At 41.0% G+C, this 24,413-nt stretch overlaps 2 protein-coding genes across 2 annotated transcripts in view; one reads left to right on the top strand and one right to left on the bottom strand.

The window, feature by feature from the left end:
• The window catches only part of LOC131877788 (glutamate-gated chloride channel alpha-like), a 14,087-nt gene extending 5,338 nt beyond the window's left edge, over nucleotides 1-8,749 (bottom strand). Inside the window, exons 1-3 of the mRNA XM_059223576.1 lie at nucleotides 7,388-8,749; nucleotides 5,674-5,856; nucleotides 4,964-5,075 (exon numbers count right to left, since the gene is read on the bottom strand). Coding sequence (XP_059079559.1) covers nucleotides 4,964-5,075; nucleotides 5,674-5,856; nucleotides 7,388-7,903 — 811 coding nt within the window. The 5' untranslated portion in view covers nucleotides 7,904-8,749. The remainder of the gene's footprint in view (nucleotides 1-4,963; nucleotides 5,076-5,673; nucleotides 5,857-7,387) is intronic.
• LOC131877789 (ankyrin repeat and sterile alpha motif domain-containing protein 1B-like) overlaps nucleotides 1-23,930 on the top strand; it is a 49,589-nt gene extending 25,659 nt beyond the window's left edge. Inside the window, exons 2-6 of the mRNA XM_059223577.1 lie at nucleotides 14,909-14,992; nucleotides 16,007-16,163; nucleotides 16,679-16,824; nucleotides 21,280-21,399; nucleotides 23,432-23,930. Of these exons, the coding sequence (XP_059079560.1) occupies nucleotides 14,909-14,992; nucleotides 16,007-16,163; nucleotides 16,679-16,824; nucleotides 21,280-21,399; nucleotides 23,432-23,777 (853 nt within the window). The 3' untranslated portion in view covers nucleotides 23,778-23,930. The remainder of the gene's footprint in view (nucleotides 1-14,908; nucleotides 14,993-16,006; nucleotides 16,164-16,678; nucleotides 16,825-21,279; nucleotides 21,400-23,431) is intronic.
• Nucleotides 23,931-24,413: the final 483 nt, after the last annotated feature.

The raw sequence follows: 24,413 nt of genomic DNA, 5'->3' as shown, positions 1-24,413 counted from the left end.
TCCATGACCGCTTGAAGACATTGTCAAGAAATGTGCGGAAGACTTGGGGTTATGTAAGGGTACTTTTTTGTTTTGAGACCCTCGCAAAAGTAGTTCAAGGTAAACGGTGTTACTTTCTGCTAATGACTACTTTGTCCACTTTTCGGATTGCTTGAAAGTTCGAAAGTTTGTCTCCTTTGCCTGTTAGCCAAGGAAAAGAAAAGATAAAGTTTGTCTTAAGAAGAGGATGCGGAAATGATGCCTTTTCACGCTCTCAGCTATCATTGGCAGGAATCGGGATTGGAAAGGGGTCTTGGGACTTCAAAGAAGGAAGGACAAGGAGTGAAATGAGATGAGAGTGGGCTTGCTTGCCTGCGTCACATTCACTTGGTTTGGAACAAAACGTCAGTTCTTTTTTTCGGAAACTGAAGCCGAGTTCCTCGAGTCTGGGATTGCAGCATGCGATCTCAAACCTCAAGTGCAGCTGGAATGTTTAGTAAGCAATCCTTTTCTTAATGACAGTTTGTTCATACATGACTCGGTTGACTTGGAAACCGACTCAACGCCAAGGCGAGGTCAAATCTGATTTCTATTGGCTCCGATTGCTCCTTGGATAGGGAAATGAAAAGGGGATCCCTCGCCTGGCACGTTTATAGTCAATTTCCAATATCCACCTTGTTTGGAAAAGCTGTATAAGGAACAAGAAGTTGCATTTTGCCGCTTGATACCGTTACCTCGGGTCTGTTTCTGAGTGTTCGCCTTTTCGTTCGCACGTGTAGTTTCGCATTACTTTTGTACTCCAGTAAAGTGGTTGTTCATATAGGTGTCTCTCACATACGCGTCCTGACTTCTTGATAGATGCCTGCCTGAGGGAGTGGTTCACAAAGAGAGACTCTGAACGAAGAATAACCTTTAACCAGAGTGATAACCTACACTTGCTTTTTTTTGGCACAAAAAAATACCAGGATGTCTTGAACAGAATGGGTGTAATTAGCTGAATGGCTTGTTCAGGAGCGACAGAATGGCAGTAGGATGGCGTTCTTTGTAAACAGGCCTCTAAAATGAATCCACGAGAAAGTGAATGAAAGCCCCTGCATCCAAGAAGAGGAAGAAGGGGGCATAATGAGAACTGCTTCCAATTGCATAGGTTCACTGAGAAAAAGAGGTACTTTAGCTCGAGCTTTGTGTTTCTTTGTGGCATAAAGATAGTTCCGGAACATAAACCGTGACGTCACAATCCGTTTTGAGTATTCAACGAACTAAAAGGAAATTGTTGGAGCGGGGATATTTTTGCAGTGGGAGGAATCAAGTCCCCCACGGTCCAGTGAATGATGGTCAATATTGGGTGAATCTCACGTCCAAGCGAACGATGTCAGAGATGCTCTCCTTTGGAATTTGCCCATAACGTGGAACCTAACCTCGATCAATGGAACGTTTCTAAAGAGCGAGGCACAGGGCCCATCGCCCTTCATACATAATAAATACGAAATCCGAGTAGCAATTAATGCTCCGAAGAAGTACGGCAGCTTCTTCCTGATTATGTGCTTTGGTCCGATGTAATTTCTCACACCGTCGGAGATGTGGAAGCACATTGGTATTTGACTCTACAAGGCTAGAATGTGAAGAAGCCTTGACATACATTTCAAGGTTGCCATTTAGCCTCGAAGGTTAAAAATCGCTTCGAATCTCGTTAATTCATCCAAGCCAAGCCGTTCTGGCGTTCAAACATAGGTTGTCAGCCGGATGCAAATGAGTGACCAATGGTTTCCCAGTAGCATTGGGATTTCTTGCAACCTAGTTGCCAAAGACCTTTGGCAACAGAAATCTCTTTGTTTGAGCTTGGTTGGAGGAGAGTGTCTCCTCAAATACACTGCAGGAGATCTGCTCAGGCTCTCCACGTTTCGAGTATCAAGGAAATATTCTCATTGAGCTTGGCTTCGAGTTGTCTTGTCCACTTTGGTGGTCCCTAAATTAGCTTCCACTCAGTGAGTTGTTGTCGCTCTACTTCAGATCCTTTTTTTCTCAACAGCCCTTGGAATATTCTTAATATTGGGTAAGAGAGTATTGTCCTTATAATCCCAATAGAACTAGCCGAGCAGACCCAAGAGAGACGAAGCCAAGTGTGCCTGAACTGAGTAACTTCTGATTAGACAATAGGCCCAAAGAGCAATGGAACCTTTCTGCTCGTCACTTGTCAATTAATCTGTTGAAAAGAAGACATGGGCATAAACATTAACCACTCAGCCAAAATGAGCCTTTCCATCCAGCTTTAGTCAAAAAGTAGCGTATTACATACAGACATAAAGCCGTGCTTGGATGGTTCTATCCCATGTTTTCGGCAAATGGACCTCAAGTTGGTTTTCTTTCTTTCTGGCCAATATCCTCAGCCTGCCTTCCCAGTTCTTGGCCTTAACAAGCAACTTGTTGCCTTCCTCGTCTTCTCTTTCGCCTCCTCCCTATTCTCCTTTTTTCCTCTTCGGGTCTTACTTCTCAAGTTTCCACCATCAAATTGTCCGTTCCGTCCTCTTTCCTTTGGTGAGCTGCCACAATGATACACAGAGACCGGCATGCTAGGCATAAAACGTGATCCACATTTCTAAAATGGCCTTTTTTGAAGTTAAGAAAGTGGTTCCCAAGTCTCATTATCAAGACCCGGGAGGATAATGCCTTTTGCCTGGTTCCCCAAAGGGACTCTATAACTTAACAATGTAATCAAATAGAGCTCACAAGGGATACCTCCCCGTGTTGAAGAATCTGAGTACATCATGGTTTTGTTGTGTCATCCGAAAAAAGCTGACAATTCTGGGCTTCAATTCCATAGAGGTTGCCAGCGATCCAGTGGAGTGCCATGATGGGCGTGGATGCGTGCGTGCATTCGTGCGGGGCCAGAGGCCCGCTTTTAGAGTAAAATGACTGTGTTGGTGCTAAGAACATCATCATCCTTCTTTCGAGCAAGCCGAGAGTTACGTATACCGAGGAGGGATCCCAAACATTAGACGAAGAAGGTCTGGCATAAACTACACTCAATCTGACACCAAACTCGACTGATCAAGCACGAAATGGACCAGAACAGGCGGGCTTTCTCGCCCCTTGCCTAACACGAAAAAAAGTCACGTCCCCGTGAACCCTCCAAGAATGATGGGCATCATAGCACGACAACCGGTTGATGGGTAGAGTGTCTCACGTGTGAGGAGTTTATTTACGTCAGGCCTTTTCTGAGGTCAGGCAAATGCTTTCCCACACCTTTTATTACTCTTGGAGCTTTGTATTAAGCAATTTGCATCACTCATGCGGCACTTTCCTAACAAATTTGAACGTAAGCCTTTTCATTATTCATAGATGAAAGGATAGAACCCTCTTTGAATAATCATTAGGTCTGTGGAATGAGGCAACCTTGTGGTGAAAAAACTCGTTCCATGGAGTGCTTTGTTCTCTGAAGGTGTTCCAAACAGTAGATCAAAGAAAGAAACCAACAACCTTTCCTCAAATATGTTGCTTCGTGGATGAGCGTGTACAGAACCAATCAATATGAACTCAAACCAGCTCGAGAGATTTCCCCAAAAATGGACCAGACATGCAGTACTCGTATTTTCCGTCGAAAGTTTTCCCACACCAACTGGAACATTTGTTGAATCTTTCCAGGGCACGGACTTATCATTAGAATATTGATCCGCTTTTCAACTCCAACCGCTCTCAGAACTCGGGATTTAAAGCCCTTTGATATCTGCTCACTGAAATGAAGTCAACCAAAGGATAATCAATTGAAGTTAAGCTTGTGAGAACGACCCACTTGAACGTGGGTTAGGAATCTATCAAACGGGTTAGAGGCTACGAAAATCACCTCGGAAGGGAGGATCCTGAGGTTATTTGATATGAAGCACTCAGCTTATTATGTTGACTCAAAGATTGAGCAGAGAAGGCTGTGTGGTCAGAAAGATTGGTCGAGGCTGAGCTCAGCTTTGCTCGAAACTCCTGGCCATCTTTTTAGGGGAATTCTTCGACATGTTATTTTTTGCTCTCAAGAGTATTCAGTAAATAAGCGTTAGCGTGTATTTGCGTATATGTCGGCCCGGGGAAGCCTTCAAAAGGGAACGTTTTCAGATTATTGAGTGCGCTGGCGCCTGCATTTGACAAACGCAGAGCCATGTTAATCATGAAGGAAACTATCAACCAACAATGACGCGAAGGCCATTTACGAAGCTCATTTACATTCTCATACTATGATTATGGATTTCAGGGTGGTGCATTTTTTCCTATCTTTGCATGCCTGTGTGTATATATGCGCGTACATTTCCGTGGAACAAGAGCAGAGATCTCGTTCGTGTACTCTCACACGGTGAAGGCCATCAGTGCCCGAGAAGAAGAAATATGGCTAAAGGAAATGCTAAGCGAGGAATGAGAACCATCATGGATGGTTTCGCCAACCACCATCCTGATGTTGGATTTTTTACTCTACGTGAAAGGCGGTTTCCAAAAGTTCCGAGGTTGCAACTTTGGAGCCGAGGGTGTGATATAAATACGTGATTATGCCACGGGAAAGGCGAAGATGGCCATTTCGCTCACCCCGAGCCAAAGGATATAAAAATTGATTTTATTTTACCTTCAGGCCTCATCTTAAGAACATTTGGCTCAAAACCATGAAATATTTCTTACTACTTCACATCGGGAAAAAGTGATGAAGCATTTTCAAGTCTCACTTCACAGCAGTAGTTTTCACGTCTTAGGGGTAATTAATGAACATTGCACACTTTTTCGTTGGAAAGCGGTGGGAACAAAATCCACCCATGGAAAGGCCTGGAATCCGTGCCTCAAGTATTGGTTTGACTTGATGAAAATCGTGCACTCCGAGTGAAACAAATCGCTGTTCTTGCTCCATCCTTCCATCCGATGCATTTACTGGACTGAACTGTGGAAGCCTGTGCTTCTTCAGAATAAACTCCAAAGCATGGAATTGCACATTGAAGCCAAGAATGCGTTTTCTTACCTGGCACAACTTCTGGAGGTACTATGAAAGAGATCCAAGACACAATGACAAAAAGTCCGGAGGGAAGATAGGTTTGTAGAAGCACAGGGGTTCGTCTTCGAATAAGATTAATCTGGAACAATGGAGATCAAATGTGTTCATGTCAGAAACAAGAAATTTGGCTTAAATGCTGAAGGAGAATGTGTCACGCATTTAATTGGCCAATTTGATTCCCAAATGAACGGCTTACAAAACACGTGACATCGTGACATCGAAAGGCCATTAAAAGTTAACCCTCGTCATCAAGGCAGAGAGCATTGGTAAACACTGAAAGTTTTGCAATCAAGGCCAAACAAGTCAAACAAACATACGCACTTTGAATCAATCTCGGTTTGGGACTTAAAGATAATCTCGATGACTCGTTACTGTTCCATTGAAAGTTCCAAAGCTTCATCAAGGACAAAAGGGACAACTGGACCTTGATTATCGTGCGACAAACCGGGAGTTCCCATACGCACCCCGCCGAGAAATGTCTTCGAACAATTACTGGCAATAACTAAATAGTTCCGAGATGATTGTTGCAAGGGTCATAACATTCGCTTCTGGAACATTAGGGCACCGTTAACCGATGGCAAACCATACTTCGCGTGTGAAGGACTGAGACATTCAGGCACCTTTTTTGCCTATTCTCAAGAGAATCAAGGAACAAAAGAATTATCTTTGGATCTTACCTTGAAGCCGGTCTGAGAATAATTTCTGTTGACCCATACAATGGTCTTGTCTGCATCATCTAAGGGAAGAATGCCGATTTCGTATTGCTGAGCCCTCTGATTCTTGACATCGTGACCAAAGGTTCCGTTAAAGAAGATCTGGGTAGCATCGTGGATGTAGCTCCCAACATTGAATTTACATTCCTGAAATGTCGAGGATAAGCAGACTGATGTGTGAATATTGTCATTCGTGGGGAGGAAATTCTGATCAATTATCCATCCATTGTTCAATGGGAGAAGACCTCAAACATCAAAGCACGCTTCCCAAATAGTCAGGCTTAATGATAATACTCGTATTCATGGCCTCAAATGCAGACGAGAGAATTCATCCTATGATCACGATCGCGATCTCGCTCTCGCTAATTAGTGGATGGGCTCATAAAGAAAGGCCAATATTTGAGACTGCGTACAGCAGATACCTCCTTAGGGATTGTCAGTACTGTCCTAGGCTCTACATCCATCTTTATTGGCTTTGGTGGGGGTAAGCACACCAATTACGGGCGGTCATTAGGCCAACAGATATTGAAAGACTGAGGAGAATTCCTGTTTCATGTGGTTTGTGTTAAATTCATTTCGTGACGCAGTTGCGGACGTTGGTTTTAGCTGGATGGACATTTGTCAAGCTTAGGACGATTTCCACTTCATCTGCTCCGGTTCCACTCTTCTTGGTGTCATGACCTTGTTTCTTGTTAGCTTTTGAGTCAAATAAGGTCCCTTGTTAGATCTTCTTCGTTATGAAAATCCGTCTCAATGGGAGACAATATCGTCTAACCTTCTCACGTCATGGAATGACATGGTGTGCTGGTTTCATTGGGGGATGAAGAATCGTTTCAAACTTTGCCATTGCTGGGAAAGTTCGTTTTTTGACCTTGCTTTTGGCAAGACAAACTGTTCGCCTAAAAAAACTTTAGGGAGCATAATATACGATGTTCCCACCAAAACTTGGGGAATTCAAAAAATCTGCTCGCTCATATGAATTTTACTTTGCTACGCTTTGAGTCTCGGGCCATTAATGGTATGGATTTTGAAAGACTAGAACAAGCGCGGCGTCCTTTGAAGAATGACCCACATGGCCATACCTGCCTGGGAAAGGGTGAATGAAGTAAAAGGACTCTATTTTTTCAAGAGATCCTTTGGAACTAGCCAAACAGGAAAAACTTCCAAGGCAATTACTTTCAGGGTAAAGTAGCAGCTCTGCTCGAGGCAAGCGCGTGTACCTACGTTTGGTTGCCTAAAGTGGTCCATTTTGCAAATTGAAAAAGTGCCAGTGACTGACTAGTCTGTCTGACTGACTGACTAACTTACTGTCCTGCACTAACAATACTCAAGCACCTTCCATCCTTCCTTCTCTTCTACTTTCCCTTGGGTTGACTCAAACAAAAGATAAGAGCAATCCTTGGACAGACCCTCACGCCATAGATCTTCCTCCACTCAAAGTTTTGACACATTTTGGTATTTTCACAAGGACCTCTTCAGAACTTATGGACATGGGGAGAGAGACACCGAACACTCCTTTAGGACCAAAATAATTTAACTAGACAACTAGTCACTTCAAAGTGAAGAAAGAACTGTTGTCTTTTCTTAGTCATTGGTCTGAGATGCACTCAAGAATGTGCTATCGTGGAATATATAGAAACTGTCCTGGATCTGCCCTGGATTTTGTACCGAAATTTACCTGATGGTCCAAAGGGTAGGCACTGAACTTCATTGGACATGATATGACGGCCTCCGTGGAAATTGTGTAGAGCACTCGTTTATCCTTGAAGATGATCAATCCCGCCACATCCGTGACAATGGTCCTTTTGCGGAACTCTTTGAGATTCAGAATCTGAATATCAGGTAGCCAAATGGATTGAACAAAATTCGTGGAGCCCATTACACCTTTATCGCTCCATTCCTCGGAGGACTCATTGATGTTTAGACGGGTCTCTTTCCATGTGAGATCGAAGTAAAGCTCGAAGGTCATGGAGAGTGATATGTCATCAATTTTTGACACCTCGAACACCCAGATGTCCACGTTGATGTACAGGGGGCCATCCGTGGGCGGAACGATGTCTTTGTTGTAATCCTGTGGGAGGCAATAGGGCGTGAGCGAGAAATCAATGCCCTTGCCGTCACACCGTGGCATCCCACTCTGACAACCGTTGGCCCAGAAAATAATGACCAGTAATGAAGATAATTGCCTCGCCATTTTGACGGCTCAACCGAGTGAGTGGCCTTTAATTTGGAGACTTGGCTTTATTAGTCCATTGTGGAAAACCCAGGGAAGAAAAGAGAAAGAGAAAGAGAGGAAAGGGAAAAAAGAGGAAGACGGTTCAATGACGATATCCGGGAGTGGCGAAAAAGGGGGCTTCTAAAGTGTCGCAACCACGAGTTTGGCCTTGATTTCACTAGCCAAGTGACGATTTGGTCTTCTCCTCTTCTTAGAATGATGGCAGGGAGGGAGGGAGTTTTTTTGGTCAAGTCTTCCGTTGAGCAGCTCGCAAAGATAAAAGGCTCTTCCAATGCTCGTTGTAAGTGGGAAACGATTGTCGAACTTTGTCACCCACATTTCTCCTCGATCTCATCCAATGCGACGACCGAAAGCTCATAGATAGTGATTACGGTCGCCATGCAGACTTGGTCGGGCCTTGGATGTATTCATTTTCTTGCCGAGGAGCTTCAGCGAAGGGAACGACTCCAATTTCCTGCGTGCTCAAAGTAACAAAGGCCACCAAGTTCTATATCATGTTGTTAATCATGATGATACTGAGCAGGACTGTGGTATCAAAATCTGTCGTCGAACAAACACAACTTCTTGAACGTCTTGAGATCCACCATACTCAATGGAGTTGGCCAATAGAGAAGCCGCTCGAAAAGGGGCTTTTCCCCCACTCCAACTCAACCCAATATGTTCTAAGTACTAAATTGTTCCCAATATTCTCCTAGCCAGACCCTAGATTCTCCGAGGCAAAAGATCGTTCGTCTTTGGCCTTGTCTCAAGGCTCGTCAAACGGCCTTTCACGAAGGCTGGAAATAAGAGGGTGAATAGCGGCCTTTGGGCCTTCAAATCAGGTTCTTCCTCCTCTGGGTCCGCCTCCCCAAACTTCTGTTCCACGTCGGGTGTTCTTTTTTGCCTTGGCTCTTCCAAGGATTGGGAGCTCGCTCAGGATCGAGCCAAGAAAGGCTCTCTCGAAACGAGTGAGATCGTTGGCTAGAAGGGGCCCCTTTCTCTTCCTTCTCGCCTTCGCCCGTTCCTCCTCGTCGATAGAAGGGGGATGATTGCTTCAATTTCCAATCAATTAATCAGACCGTAATCATGGCTCCAGTGGTATTTGATCCACCTGCTGCTGCTTAGTAAAGCATACCCTCGTCCTCGAGTCCCGATCGAGCTTTGAGCGAATTGGTTGATATTGATTTCCAAACAAAAAGAAACCAGGCGACCTCTGAAAAAGGTCACTTGTTTTGTTTCGCTCCAAATGTTTGAATTCATATGTTTTCAAACTCCTTGGGAATGGATGTAACCAAACTTAAAGAATACGATTTTTCACGGTTTTTTTTCAAATTCATAAATCGCTTCCTTTAAACATGTTGTTGTTACATTTACAAAAGTTGATCATACGAAATGTCCAGTCAACTTAGTGCTTACATCGAGCAAGTAGGAGAAGGATGGTTCGATATTGGTTTCAGGTCTCGAGGTAGGCCTCAACTTTTGGAAGGGGGCTTTTCTATCGATGAAAATTTGGTGCCAAAAAGGGGGAGAAAGAACCATCAAATTCTTCACCATCTCAACGTTCACCCACTATCTTCTCATTTATGCCTCTAATGAGACGTTGGACTAGCTTCAGGTTCAAAATTCGTGTAAAATGAATGGCGGTCCATACAGAAAGCTAAATGGAACATGGGTACAACAACGATGATCGAACATTGATATTGAATTTGCTATTGCAATGAGCATTTTGACTTGGCCAAGAAAAAGAGGGTTGAATCCGTCTGCATTTTGCAATCCTACCTACGAGTGCACGTACAACTAAACGCTCATGTGCAACGTTTAGAAAAAATGAAATGAAAAGCCGAATAGGCTATTAAGGGTCGTTGCAAAAGCGCCCTTTTCCAAATTCACCATGGTAACAGTATATAAAAATTAAAATCCTCTTTGACGTTTCAAGTTTCGTATAGATAACTTTCCAGACCAATGTTTCTTTCAAGGTCTACTTTCTCTATTGAGCAATTTTAATTGCACACTGATGAAAACTCGGTGCTCTAAGAGTTACAATTGATCTTGGGGAGCCTCAAAATATTTCATAATCACTTGAGGTAATCTGCTATGAAGGAAATAAATCACCGTGGTCTATGTCACTTGCTAAATAATCGAGTTGATATGTCACAAAAAAGGCCGACGTGAAAATTAATTCGTGTCACGGAGTCAATCAATGCCTCGTCGATCAAGCATTCAGACACCGTATCGGACAAGACCCGAGTCAAGATTGCTTTGTGTTCGATCCACACCCAAATAAGGAGTACTCGTGGACCAACCTATCAGGACATGGTACGGTAACAAAGCTGCCATATAAGTGTGAGCATTTAGAGACTAGCTTTCCATGTAACAAAAGGTTTGGCTGCAATAATATATCTTATCTATCCAACATCTGTCGTGTGTTCAATATTCAAGATTTAATTAGCCGCTCGAGCTAAAAGTTCGGTTTACCAACAAATTCATCATTTGTTACCCCTCCAGGAAAATGACATTGCGGGTTGGACCTAGATGCAGCGAGGCGGGAGATTTGGCAAGTGGCTCCACTACGCCAAGTAAACGATCTACAGAACTAAAAAAAAATCAAAACACATTTTGAATCAATGCGGTGTATAAGAAAGAGTACTGTCATGAATAACTATTGAATATTTGGTTCGAGGAACTACTAAATTTTCGTTCAAGACAAGCAATTTAGTTGATTCATGGATAAGAGAAAACTAAAATACATACGTGGCCTACCTGGATCTCTCAGGAAACAAATCATCATATAACAGATAGTGTAAATTACTTAATCTGACTGTGGTCTCTCTTTTGAAGCACTTTAGCCCATCTTGTTGCTGGAAGACTGTGAGAGAACAGTGTGACGACCACATTTTATTGAGACATACTGTACTAACGTAATCATAATGGTATATGACACTCTAGCCGGGCGGAATCTGTATGTTAAGTCCGTGGTGGACTGTATCTCTCATAAAACATTTAAAACTTCAACTTCTTACGCAATGCATATGTGTGAGCTATTTTTGGAAATTACTGACTCCTGTTATGCCTTGGTTAGAACGTTTTACACGTTTTACAGGCTTTTCGAAAACCAACAGCCAATCAGATCGGTCGAGTTTAATGACGTATCCTTAATCTAGTGTAGCTTCATACTGGTTAACGTCCAAGCTCCTAACTCAGAGGCATAATCTTTAAAAAAACTGGCCTCAAGATTCGCAACTCGGAAAGCTCTAACAAAAAGGTACCGCAGCTAGTCTCCAGGAGGGGATGCCCATTCTGAGGAACGACCAAGCCTTAACTCCGAGATTACAGCGTTTAAAATAACGGCATCGGGTAGGACTACAAATGCCTACTTATTTTGGACCCAAACACATACTCTCAAGGTGTCACTTAATGTAGGATTGAAAAACAAAAATGAACTTGTCCCTGAAAACTTTTATCACAAGTTATTAGGTTTCCAAACTAGTACAATATGTTCTAATATCACATTAAATCCAAAAAAGGGGATTGTTGGCAATATTCTGTTCCGTTCCGTAAGCCGCTAGAGGGCGATAATGGCTTGTTAATTGTGACCGATTATTTGGTCATATCTAAAGGTCCTGAAAAAGCATCTTTTGTCATATCGAACGGTCTTACATATTTATGGTAGAAATACATCTTTCTGGATCAAATTGCTTTGCATTCCGAGATGTAGGCTATTTGAAATATATCAATAATACAAATGCCAAAGGTTAGAAGTTGAATTCTATATGTAACAGTTTATGGTTTCAAATGTGGCTTCTGTGTATTTTACCCTCACTTCATTCGCAATGGTTAAAGTTGAATATGTTACAAATTCTATTTTGAAGTCGTTCACAAAACACGAAAAAAGCGGATGAAGTCTTTTACTTTTTACATGTCATTTGCTTTTTAGTTCCACACATCGGAAATCATTTTCTGGAAGCAAAAAGGATGACTAATGATAATGGTGCTTACCTTATATCAACTATTTGCAAAATTGCCTCCCCATTGCAACATTCATGTTTTCCAAAGTGAGTTTTCGCAACCATAAGGGTATAAACAATTGCTCGATCTGTGCCTTTTAGATTCTCTCATTTTGGTCAAAAAAAGTTGTTGTTTTTTCTGTAGCAATTAGCCTTCCTCGAATCGAGGCGCAAAGCGAAGGTGTTGACCAAATCGAGGTGCTGAAAGAAATCGAGGGCCAACTCAACAACAAAACCTGAGAGGAACATAAAACCTCAAGGGTTATCCAACATAAGCCAGTTTGCACCGGAAAACTGTTAACATACTAGTCCTAGGGTATATAACTGAATATCATGTGATCGTTTCCAGAGGGTAGATGGTTCATGTCGAGAGTTCTTGAGATTCCGGTGTGAGAGGGAAGAATTTCCTTCCATAATCTGGTAAAGCTGATATTAATCCTTGGTCATCCAAAGAAAAGGAGTGAGATGAGCCAAAGATTTGTTGTACAGGACATTCGCTTTTCCAATGGATTACACACTAATGACTTGGACAGGATTATCTTTTGGCCCAAACAACTCGAAGAAAATAGTATCCAAAGTGCAGGCTCGTGTTGGAAAATGCGGATTTTTTCTGCACGGTTACAGATAAAATGAAATTAGACAGAATCAAACAACAATGTGGCAATGTTGAATCAACAAATTATCACACGGGGGCAAATTTTTGACCTTCCTACAAAATGTACTTTTTCAAAAAGCCGCACATTTCTTTAACCTTTAACGGTGGGATAACTCCTGACTCAAGAAAATTAACAATCATCTTTGAATAGATTCCAATTATATGTCGAGACTGCCACGCAAGCTGAACCTGTAGTAGGGCTGAGTGAGAATGTTTCCTTTGAAGGTGGTTAGGGTCCGTTGTCACATGGCATGATTTTCCAAGCCCTTCCTCTTGCATGTCCTGAAGTTATGCTCCTTTTATTCCGGCCACAGGGTTAGGCTCAGTCAAAGGACACAAACACTTGGCGAAACGAGCCTAACCTCAAATGCAGAGTTGCAAGGTGACCAGTTACCTAAAAAAACATCAGACTGCATAAAGTAGAGTGATAGTCCTACATCATTTTTTTAGAACCATGGAGACGACTTATGTACTGAGACCATGTAGATTCAACAACTTGGAAAATGGTGGTCTGAGCCAAAGAGACTAGAGATACATTAGACAAATACAGCAGAAAGGGAAATTTGGCAACTTTACCCTGATTTATCAAATGCTTTCTCGTTCAATTGAGAGTAGGTCTTTTGGACTGAGAAGGTTTTGGTCAATTTTGAGGGCAATCGAAGGTTTTTGGGAAAACTTATGAGCTCTTATAGCTCAACCCAACGAAGGCACGAAATGAATGGACCAGTACAATGTCTGAAATTCTTACCAACGTGGTGCTAGCTTTTCAAGTTTTATACACTGAAGAGTAAGACACATTCCATTACTTGGGAAGTTTTATCAGAATTAATCCAAACAGCCTGAATGACAGTCCACTATTTCTTCATGGGTCTAGAATGCAAAACGAAACATTGACCCCATATTACTCGTTTATGTTACGTGCATCCCTTGGACAAGTCATCGCTAGAATTTGGAACATTGATGAGTATGATTTGAACTCAGACAACAATAGGAAACAAGTTCATTATAAGCACGTATAGGGTAGAGGTCCCCTTCTTCAGTTTTAGAAGTGCTTAAACCTTTTCGGTTGTTTTGACAAACATGTTTTAGCTTTAAGTTTGAATATATACCTATACGGTAGATAAATAAAGACTATCAGAGGCAAAGTAAATCGTGTCCTGCGCACATTTTAATATTTGAAAAATAGTTGTTGGAAGATGGAACAAGGCGCTTATTCCATTCAGTTTCCATAAAGTAAGATAATGATCTAGCTTTGACCTGGCGTGCAAATGGATTCACGAAAGTGTGAGCAACAACTCATGGACTACTATTAACAAGTTTCAATAAAGCCCAAGACCTACCTTTGCACGATAATCACATATAATCTTGATTAACTTGGTGGTGGAACGAGGCAGATTACCAAATATATACCTATGTACGCTCGTAGGAGGGTATTGAGATTCTAAGCAAAAATGGTGTTACTACTTATTTCAATTATGTTCGTACCACAGATCCCAAATTAACCGAAGTAGTTTATCCAGCCTGTCAAGGAGCTTAGAGTCTGGGCCATTTAACATGCCACTTGGGTGCACGAATTTATGCACCATGCATGTTTGTTATGGGTATTTCCATCCAATGGGCTCTAATTTTGAGATGGGAGAGCCAACTAACATTGTCGGCAGAATTTTCTCAGCCATTAATCTTGAAATTGTCACGCTCTTTTTATGAGAAAATGACAAAATATATAAACACTTTGGGATAGAATTCATTCCCTTTTTATTACAACGAAACCGGTTAGTCCCACCGGTTATTAGTTAGTAATAAGCTGGTTTTTTTTTCAATCAATAAAAGAGAAATGAGGAAATGAGGTCAGTGCGCTCCATAACAAGGAAGAACTAATGGGAAAAGACTTGGTCTGAACCTTTCTTTCCTGTTAGTCAAACTAATATTTGTTGGGTACGAAGCAAATAGATTCGCTGGTTTTAATCCATGCCTTGAGCCTGAAATTCAAAATGGGTCATTACATAAGGTAGAGATTGATAATTCACCATTACTGCTTACCTAACATCTTGTTTTGAAAGTCCGTGACCGCCTGTCAACATGCTGTCAAATATGATTGATACAAACACCTAATTGCTTCACCAAAGAAATTTCATTTAAACCATCAACTCGCGAAAGGCAATATTTTGGTCCTGGTTTGAACACTTTCATCTGTCAACAATCGCTGTCAAGTCAAGTGGATTATTTTGAAACCATACCAATGAGGGAAACGTACACAAGTCTCACACTGAAGTACGACTCCTTTTTCAATAGAAGATACATTCAATGTGATTCTCTCTCTTTCAGTTTACGAAGACCCAACGCCGGGATTAACAGCCGTGACTCGAGTGGTTACACGGCTCTTCACTACGCCTCGCTTAATGGGCACAAGTAAGTAGGCTGATGGTTTACTCGATGGTCCTAGGCTAGATGGCTAGCACTCTGGAGAATTTGAGGGACATGTTCCACCTCAGAGGATGTATTACGAAGCCTGGTACAACCCAAAGTGTCACGTCAAGAGTGGACATCAGGAGGAGGACTAGGGGTTATCTATCATCGTTTTCAAGTTCAATTTTGTTGCAAGATGCTCAAACGGGCTCAGCATGAACATCCAATGGAGACTCCACTTTTTCATGAAAGTGATGGAATGTATGATTGATGGCTGCTTGCCGTTTTTACCTCGATGGAAGTGTCGATGGTAGACGAAAACGGATGGAACAAGATATTTCAATTTCAGGTCCTTGAACTCACAGTAATGTTGGCCAAACACACTCTCTGCCTCAAAACATAATGTCTCTAAGGCATGAAAAAGGATGCTGGTTTCTAGCTGGGATTGAATAGAGTCCCGATTGCTTGGGTTCAAATCTTAGAGAGACCTCAGCGAGATATTTCTAAAAGTGATAAGATTTGTGGAAGCTCAATATGGATGAAGAGTGGAGCTTAGAACGAGGATGCAAGCTGTCCATCATTTTTGGCTAAGAAATCAATTTGTCAAAATTGAATAACGAACACAATCAACAATTTAAGATGAGCTGTCGATAAAACATGTAAAAATCAAATCACATCAAGCCAATCTGAATACTAATATTTTTTGACGAACCCAAAGTCTTTTTTAAATTTAATCATAACACGATTGCAGTAGGTGGAGCAAGACATAGGTGTGCCAAAACAAAGAGCGCAAAGCTAGTGAGATATTGTGGAAACCCCACCCAGGTTCTGAGTTCTGAGACGAAAGGCATGTGACATTCCTACCAACGGGAAAGATGTTTTTGAAGTATCTGGAACCACATCATTTGCCCTGATGGCATTGCCCTATGAAAAGAATTGAATCTTAATATGTGAATCGTGCCTAATTCTTAGATTGACAATAATACAGCAATGATTTGGCATATAATCCCATTTCAGGCATATTGTCGAGTTACTACTCTCATACGAGGCCAGTTGCAACAGTGCTGACGACAAAGGTTCGAGCCCCCTTCATTTGGCTTCATGGGCGGGATTCAACGAAATCGTGGTTCTTCTGCTCACCCATGGGCCCTCTATTGCCAATGTGAACTTGACAGTAAGTAAACAATACAAGTGGCCGAGAATATGTCTTATTTTGTTGCAGAAATCTGTTGGGCTGGTAAAACTTAAGGACTACTCATTGCTTTGAAAACGGAAAAATTCAGTACAACTTGGAAGCTTGTAAGATAGATGAGCTTACAACTGGCTTGGAAAAGAAAATCATCTCATGCAGTGGGAAGACATACAAACAAAATTTGCCAGGGTTTTGAAGACGTCTCACTAGCTGGAATGTTAGGTATTCATTTCCAAAGGACAGAAAGGCGATCCATTTCCCTTCTCACTGTAAAAAATGGCACTTTCTGCACATTGTATACTCCTTCTGACTACTAGCATAAAAATGGGACTTATACTTGCTCTCATAAAAGCCATTAAGAAAAGTTGTAGAAGAAATTACTCTGCCTCAAATTAAGGCCCAGGCTACTGTACTTGTTACGAATTGCCAAATTTGGAACAAAATATGGACCAAAACACTTCGACATTGCGTAATTGAGACACGTTTTCAAATTTCAGAACTCTGACCAGGAGACATCACTTCATTGTGCGTCTCAGCATGGTCATGTGGGAGTGGTTCGCATCTTGCTGGAACATGGAGCGGATCCAAATATCAAGAACAGCAAGGATGAGACAGCCTTGGACTTGGCTTCCCTCTTTGGGCGGTAAGATATTCTTTTAGTCCACCAATGTTTCGGCTAAAGTCGTTATCTTACTTCCTAGAGCACATTGACTTAGAAACACATTGGCATATTAGAACGTTTACCTATTTTTAAAATCATTGTTACGAAATTCATGCAGTTTGAATATCACGAGACATGTATAACATTAGAACTGTTTGATGTTTGACTCGGTTTAGAAAGGATCATTTTAGATTTTAATCATTGAATTCCCTACTTTTTTAAAAAATGTTTTTAATACAAATATTCTTTTTTATTTTGAGACCATAATTAAATTACGAATATTACTTAATTATTTACTTAAAAGGTGGGAAAAGGAGGGGAACAGATGAATAAAGTATGGATTTCAATTTAACTAGACTTCAATTTTTTTTCAAAAAATACAAAACTGAAAATTCGAAAAGAAAAAGGGCCCTTTTCGAATTTCCGAATAATTGCCGAAAAATGGATCGAAGTAGGTGAACGTTTGTTTGGGTGCTTGGGTCGGAGGGTGGAGCCTCGATCAGCCAGCTAAGGCAGCCATTACATCGTTCATAAATTGTTTTGGTTCAGACATATCAGTTTGGTTCTCCGTCTCTGGGCTTGGTTTTCTTTGAGAAAGGCCGGAGAAGAGAATCGAATAGAGGACATTGCGCTAACCACTACACCGCGTCTCTTCTCTTATAAGAGTTACTTCCGAGGGCGGAATTCGAACCTACGCGGGGAACCATGTTTGGCCTCTGTTGGATACATCAAACCAGTCGGCCACCGTAGATCCTGAGCTCCACTGCGTTAATATTGTGGGCTGTTTGTGAGCATGATAAGCTTGGGCACTGAAATATCCTCTCAGGAAACATAAATCATTGTTGATGTGTAACGAGCTTGGCTTGGATAAGAAAAGCGTACATATATTGAAAGTGTGACATTGGAACAACAGATGGGCCGGGCGGTTCTAGCTTGCTGCTACGAAACCATTGGATGCGCCCCATCTGACGAAAACTCCCGCCAAAAAAACAAGTTAATAAAAGAATGAGCCTTTTGTGCTAGTCCAAGAATCTTATCATTAAATGGTTCCAGGACAACTCGACCCAGGACCACTCGACCCAACGGACAAATCGACCCCGTGGACAACTCGACCCAGTACAGAAATTAAACGCAATATGTTGGTTTACACATTATTCAAACTTATGGAGCAAAATTAAACTGTCATGCAAAACATATCAAAATTTGAAAGGCTTTACACAGATCATTATTTGATCTTTAAAAACAAGTTATGTTTACATCAATCAAGGTGTGAAAATCAAGTTTGATAATGATTTGATCAAACTTGATTTTTTTATTCAAAGCCTTATTGATGCTAACATCTTTGCAAGGAAATTGAATGTCAACTCATCAAGCTTAATTTTTGTTCCATAATCATGTTTTTAGGTTAATATGTTGGGTTTAGTTGTTGTCCACTGGGTCGAGTTGTCCGCTGGGTCGAGTTGTCCGGTCATCATCATTAAACATATGCGTTTGAACTAAGTCAAGACGAGTTAGAGGTATTTTTCCGGACATTAAAAGCGTCCGCGGAATCACATACTGATATTTACTTACATTCCAGATCTGAAATTTCGAGGTAAAAAGGGCGGGAAGCTCAAAATGTGACTAACGATTTTTCGATTTTCGGTTTTCGATGCTTGCAGATTTTCGGAAAGAGGAAATAAATTTTCAAAAAAGGAAGTCTAAATTTAGAATTTTGATGATCTAAATCGTTGAGGCGAATTACTTTTTGTTGAATTTACGAGTTTTCAATGGAGTGTCCAGCCATTTACCAAAGTTATATATTTTATATCCTGTAAAGTCTCCACCACTTTTTTAGATTGAATCCAGTCTCTACAAAATCTGAAGCTTTCCATACTAAATTGTAGCTTGCCGTAACTCACTGTATTATAATCATAAGGAAAAACATGGAGATTCCCTAGAATGGACAAGGGAAATATGCCATTTTAGGAGTAAGGTTGATTTGTTTTTGTTGGAGTTGGAATGTGCAGATATTCCCTTAAGATACAAGAAATGAGGACGATTGATTGCTCTTCAAGTTTTGTGAATAATTCTTGGAGTCGCACTTAAACAGATTGAGGGCGAGATCCTCGGACTCAATTTTCCTTTTAAAAGTCTTGTGTGATGTACAAATTATTACCTTACACAAAAAGAAAATGCATTTATGTCACGAATGTGTATCTGCCCTAGACATCATTTTGACTTCAATTTTCAAAAATGTAGAATAAACCCTTGATTTGAAATAGCAGGAAATGCAATGGTAACAAAGATAATGTCAAAGCAGCCGTGGACTTGATATTTTATAAAGATTCTGCCAGATGATTTGATAGAACATAACATTGCCTAGTGATGAGAAACTAGTTGTGATTTTCATCCCAAACAGACCAGTTGACGAGTCAAAACAATTAGTTTCTCGGGGCTCCTCTATGGTTCAATTTGCCTCCCTTTGATATCTATGGGAATACCTATAAGGCTATAGCTACAGTACAATCTCAAGCCTCTCCCGATACGAAGTCCTTCTCGTTCCCACCAAGTTTGTGTAGCGAAACATGACGTGGTGTGTTTGCTAGTGCCATAGTTATTGGCACAGTGCTCTATGTATTAATACGAGAGGGGTTCCCTCTTCGATTCCTCACCCACAGATAAAAACCAACCAAATATCGGACAATAACATTGCACAGGGAGACCAGTACTGTCTATGGAAAGAAATGCACGGTTCAAATGGTTGGCTTCTCTCGTATCGACCCTGTCATCCTAGCATTCCAAATACGAAACTATGTGTTACGTATTGTACCATTGCTACAAAATTAAGAGCGGCTGAAATGTTATGGTAATGTCCCAAAGCTAACATTCCCAGTGTATTGTTCGCTTTGCAATGTGTTACCCCTGTTACGGCCTTGGGTTAGCCAAGTCAACAAGCAAATTTTTATTTTTTTAAATTACAATATTAGTAGCTACTTCAACAGCTCAGATGGCGGTCATTCCCAAGGTTAAGGTAAAAATTAATGATGTCTGTGATAATCTATCGGTATTATCCCCACATTGATCAGCTGGTAGACCGACCGAGAGGGCTGCCATATGACTCCACGACAAACAAAACGACAATATTATCAACATGTCTTTTAAATATTTTTGAGTATAGTTGTTACTACGCTGGAACGCGCCTGCGATATCTTAAATGTTGTTTCTCTTTCTTACATCAAAATTCGAACATTGAAACAATGGCATAATAAGATGGCATTAGGTTGAGCAGGACCGGGTTCTTTGTGCTCACTCCTCGAGGAAACAACTTTTTTTTTGGAATATTACTTTGTTCCAAAAGGCTAGGTACGAATACATTGGCACTTGTCCTTTTGGCCCTGAAATATCCATTTTTGGTCATGTTTGTTTCCTAACTGCACCTTCAACACTCCCAAGGCATGAGCAATCATCAAGTGTTCTGTTCTTTTCCTCAAAGTTGTGTGTTATTCATCTCAGACAGCTTGAGATATGGACTTTGCTCGGAAGCAAACAAGTCATACAGGGAGCTCAAGAAAAATTAGAAATGCTTTTAATTTAGACTACCACCTTTTTTACTGCTGCAAGAACGATGAATTCATCATTGAGAAGACTAAATTTCAGTCTCATGATCAGCTTTTGTTAGTGGCATTTTTTTCATATTAAATATATTGCTCATTTTTCCTAGATGGAGAAATCGATGGAAATGGGACGAGGTGTTTCACCGCCAAGACAATGTTGGGCCAATTGTTCGGCTTAGAGAACTCAGGAGAGGCGATCATTGTTATGAAGTAATGTTCTTGAGGCTAGTGTGGGTCAACATTGAAAAACCAGTCAATCAAACAATCATATACATTACACGCAAATATTTAAACTTTGCAGACAAATGACTTCATTTTCCACCATATAGTCAGGAAGGAATCTTAAGAAGTCACCTTGAGTCGACATTGAGGAAAAAATGAAGTTTTCATGGACAGTGAAGACTATGTAGCTTTGTGTCCTTCTTCACAAACTGTGATCGAGTTTGTTGCCTTTTGGAGGCTCTCGTGGTCGCCAAAGAAGGCCATATCAAGTGAAACGCTCAGATCAGCTCCTTTGGATGTTTATTCAAATGAAATTATACAAAGCTGCCATTGTTATCGGACTTTGTCCTTAACTACCAAATCAATATACATGTATTACCATTATTTCCGGCCACCCTGTACAACAGCTTGGACAATAAAAATTGACAACGCACAACTTTATTGGAACATGTTATAAAAATGACTTACCTTCAAATGCCACTTTCTAACCTTCTTATTTTAGTATCTTAGAAATTGGGGTTGCTACGCGCAAAACATGCCGATGATTTTTTGGGACAAAATCATCTAAACTCCATGTTCTTAGAAGTCTGTGGTTTAATATGGTCTTCTCCCTTTTCAGGATTGACACGGTTGACACGTTATTATCCAGTCACCCAGAGCTCATAAGTCATTTCACAGCCTATGGTGGAACGATTTACTCTCACACCCCACTCCATTTGGCATCCAGAAATGGGCACAGGTAACTAAGTCATACATACATACATACATACATACATAACCATGTTCGAGAGCAAAAGACACGCATACATAATGGAACAAGTGAGTGGAAGGAACCAACAGAACGTGCGTCAAGAATACTGGGTTTGGTCTTGGAATTAGGTAGAAACCACTTTGATGGCCTACTCAAGGACTCTGTCATCAATATCGAGCTATTGTTTGCGAGGTTCATAGGGAGATGCTTTTTTAATACGGAAAATATCACTCAATTCTTTGCAATAGAAAAGTATCGTAAATTATATTTTAAAATACTCTGCTTGAAGTGATGGACTGGGCTGTTTTCAGAATAATACTAAATACATTTGTGTTACCATGACTACTGGATATGATGAAATCAACATAGGCCCACAAAAATATGAATCAATTGGCATAATAGAACCTAACGTTTTTTAAGAGACTTGCGCACAAAATCTAAAAATGCGCCTTCTTTCTGTCAGCACCGAAACCCTTTTTGCCGGCCAAAAACCATGTGAATTGAATCACTTTACCGGATTATTTGATAATTCAAGAATTTTTCGTCATACTGTTCAGCAAAACTTGACTTGTACTTGAGGTTTTATGATCTAAGACTGTACTTTTGTGTACAACATAGATTTCTGAACTTGAACAATTTTCCTAGCATTGCCTATCATGGTGTTTGGAGATTCTACTTGAAAAAGGGCAAATAAATGAACAATATAGAGTAAACTTGAAAAGGTAGTGAATAGCCAATAAACCCCTTTTAAGGCCTAGAATCTTATTTGCTAGATCTCAGAACAGTAGTTCGGGGTCTCTTTGAAAGCCTTTTTTATGGGTTGGTAAAAGAAACAAAATCTTTGAGGGTTAGTACTTCAAACAAGTAAGATTTTGCCGATTGGTGCCTTTGGAAACTTGTACCACAATACGACAGAGGCCTTGTGGATCAGGCAGATCGTGAAGAATGTTCCTCTCATGTCGTTCAGACAATCCGACAATGCTGCACAATCAAACAAGGGTCAGTCGGATCAAAGGCAGGTAGAAAATTCCGTGGAGAAAGACTCTCAAAATGGTCGATATTCGGAGTGTGGATAACAGAAGTTCTAAGGATCCCAAGGCCCAAAGATCGTTTCATTCATTCTTGACTGACTGAAGGCTGCGTTCCTCTTGAGTAGCTGTGGGATTTGGAGTCAAGCCTCCCTTCAAACGAAGAGATGATCTGTTGATCATGGGAAACAAATGCTAGCTAGATATGCACTTCATATGCACTAAACATGCTTAAAAAATCCTTTTTGTCTTTGTAAAATATAGTTCATCAACAGGGCATGAGAGGAAACGCTGGTTTTCCTGGCTTTGCTCAAACACGATTTACAATCTGTTTTATGATCTAAATGTACTACCTCGAACAGACCGACGCTTAGGATTAATCCATGCCTGATAAATACCAAAAAAACAAGGAACTGGAAATTTCTGCAACATCGAGCAAAACCCAAATAGTTCAATGAAGCCCGACTAAGGCAATTGTTGATGGGACGACGAGGCCAAGATTCAATTGAGTCATAGAATCGTACTGAAGTGGCTGAGCTTTATTTACATAATTTAACCATTCGGATGCAGTTGCATTGCCAAAAGGTGTTTGTGAGGTCGTTTTGGTAGCATTCTAGTATTGTTGAGCGGAATTGCATGGTCTGATCAAGATATGAAAGAATTCAAAAGCGTCAGAATATCAATGCAATCACGAAAAAGCAGCATTATCTCCAAACCAAAGACTGTATTCTCGACAGACGACCGTGAAATTTTCTTGGAAGAACTGTGCAAATTTGAGTCATATCGAAAACAGATAACCCAAATCTTTGGGACAAAAGAAAGGTTGAAATGGAAAGACTTTTAGGCCATCGAATACGTTACCTCCATGAAGGAAATTCGACGCTGCAATTAGATACTCGTATATCGGGGGTAAATGACGACGGGGGAATGAGCTTTTTAAAGGCCGGAGTCTATCAAGCAAAGTTGACAAGTTGTTTCATTCACATTTTTAGGGAGGTGGTGGGCATGATTCTCAATGCAGGGTTTGACGTGAATGTTCGAACCAGCCGTGGCACAGCCTTGACCGAAGCCGCAGTATGTGGTAAAGTGGATGTGGTTAAATGTCTCTTGAGAGCGGATATCAATTTGGATTTAAGAGATCAGCAAGATAAGAGTGTACTGGAGATCATGGACGAGCTGAAAACCCCGGTCAGCAAAGAGATCATTCACATTATCCTAGGTAAGTTCAAAACTTTCAGTCAACTCGATTGGATCCTGTGTGCAGGTTCGTTCTTCTGTGGCCTTCATATATTGATAGACGTTGTTTGCCCTGGGCCCTGTGATTGCGGCTTTGATTGACTGCCTACGTAAACACAAAGCACACCCAAGAGTTCTCTCCCCCTTGCCTTACGAACTTACTAGCCGCACAGCAGCACTCTTACGTAGAGTATATTGATCTGGACAGATATTTAGAAACGCTAGTGAACGAGCCTTGATCTAGTCTTGTCAAGAGGATCGACCATAGCTGAATGGGGCATCATTGATTTATTATGTCGAATCTTTTCTTCTGGCTTACTAATTTATGACTTGTTTTTTTGAAGGAAAAAGCGAGAACATTTTGCACCTAGGCGTAAGATCGCCACGCTTACTGACGCGATTTTAATGATTTGGGTGATACATTGCTCGAAAAAAAGGCCAATGTTTTAGAAGTGATAAATGGCCCACCTGAATCGGTCCTTTTCATCGTGTATTTCGTGCATTTTTGGGCCTCATTTGGCACAACAGGCGTTGAATGAATTATGCATTGGCACTCGTACCCAATTATTTGTAAGTGAAACGCTCTGGGAAATGTCTTGGCCTAGATTCCAAACGAAAAAAAGGGTTCCATTCTAAAAGAGGGTCTATTTGGACTGTTGGAGGACAGCTTTCCTTCTTTTACATAATGATGCAATTATCATTTTGCAAGTAACCGAGCCAGTTGAGCTTACTAGGTGA

This window comes from Tigriopus californicus, chromosome 3, assembly GCF_007210705.1.
Source record: "Tigriopus californicus strain San Diego chromosome 3, Tcal_SD_v2.1, whole genome shotgun sequence".
Classification (NCBI taxonomy): Eukaryota; Metazoa; Arthropoda; class Copepoda; order Harpacticoida; family Harpacticidae; genus Tigriopus; species Tigriopus californicus.
Note: the sequence above shows the minus strand (reverse complement) of the source record. Positions and strands in the feature narration are given on the sequence as shown.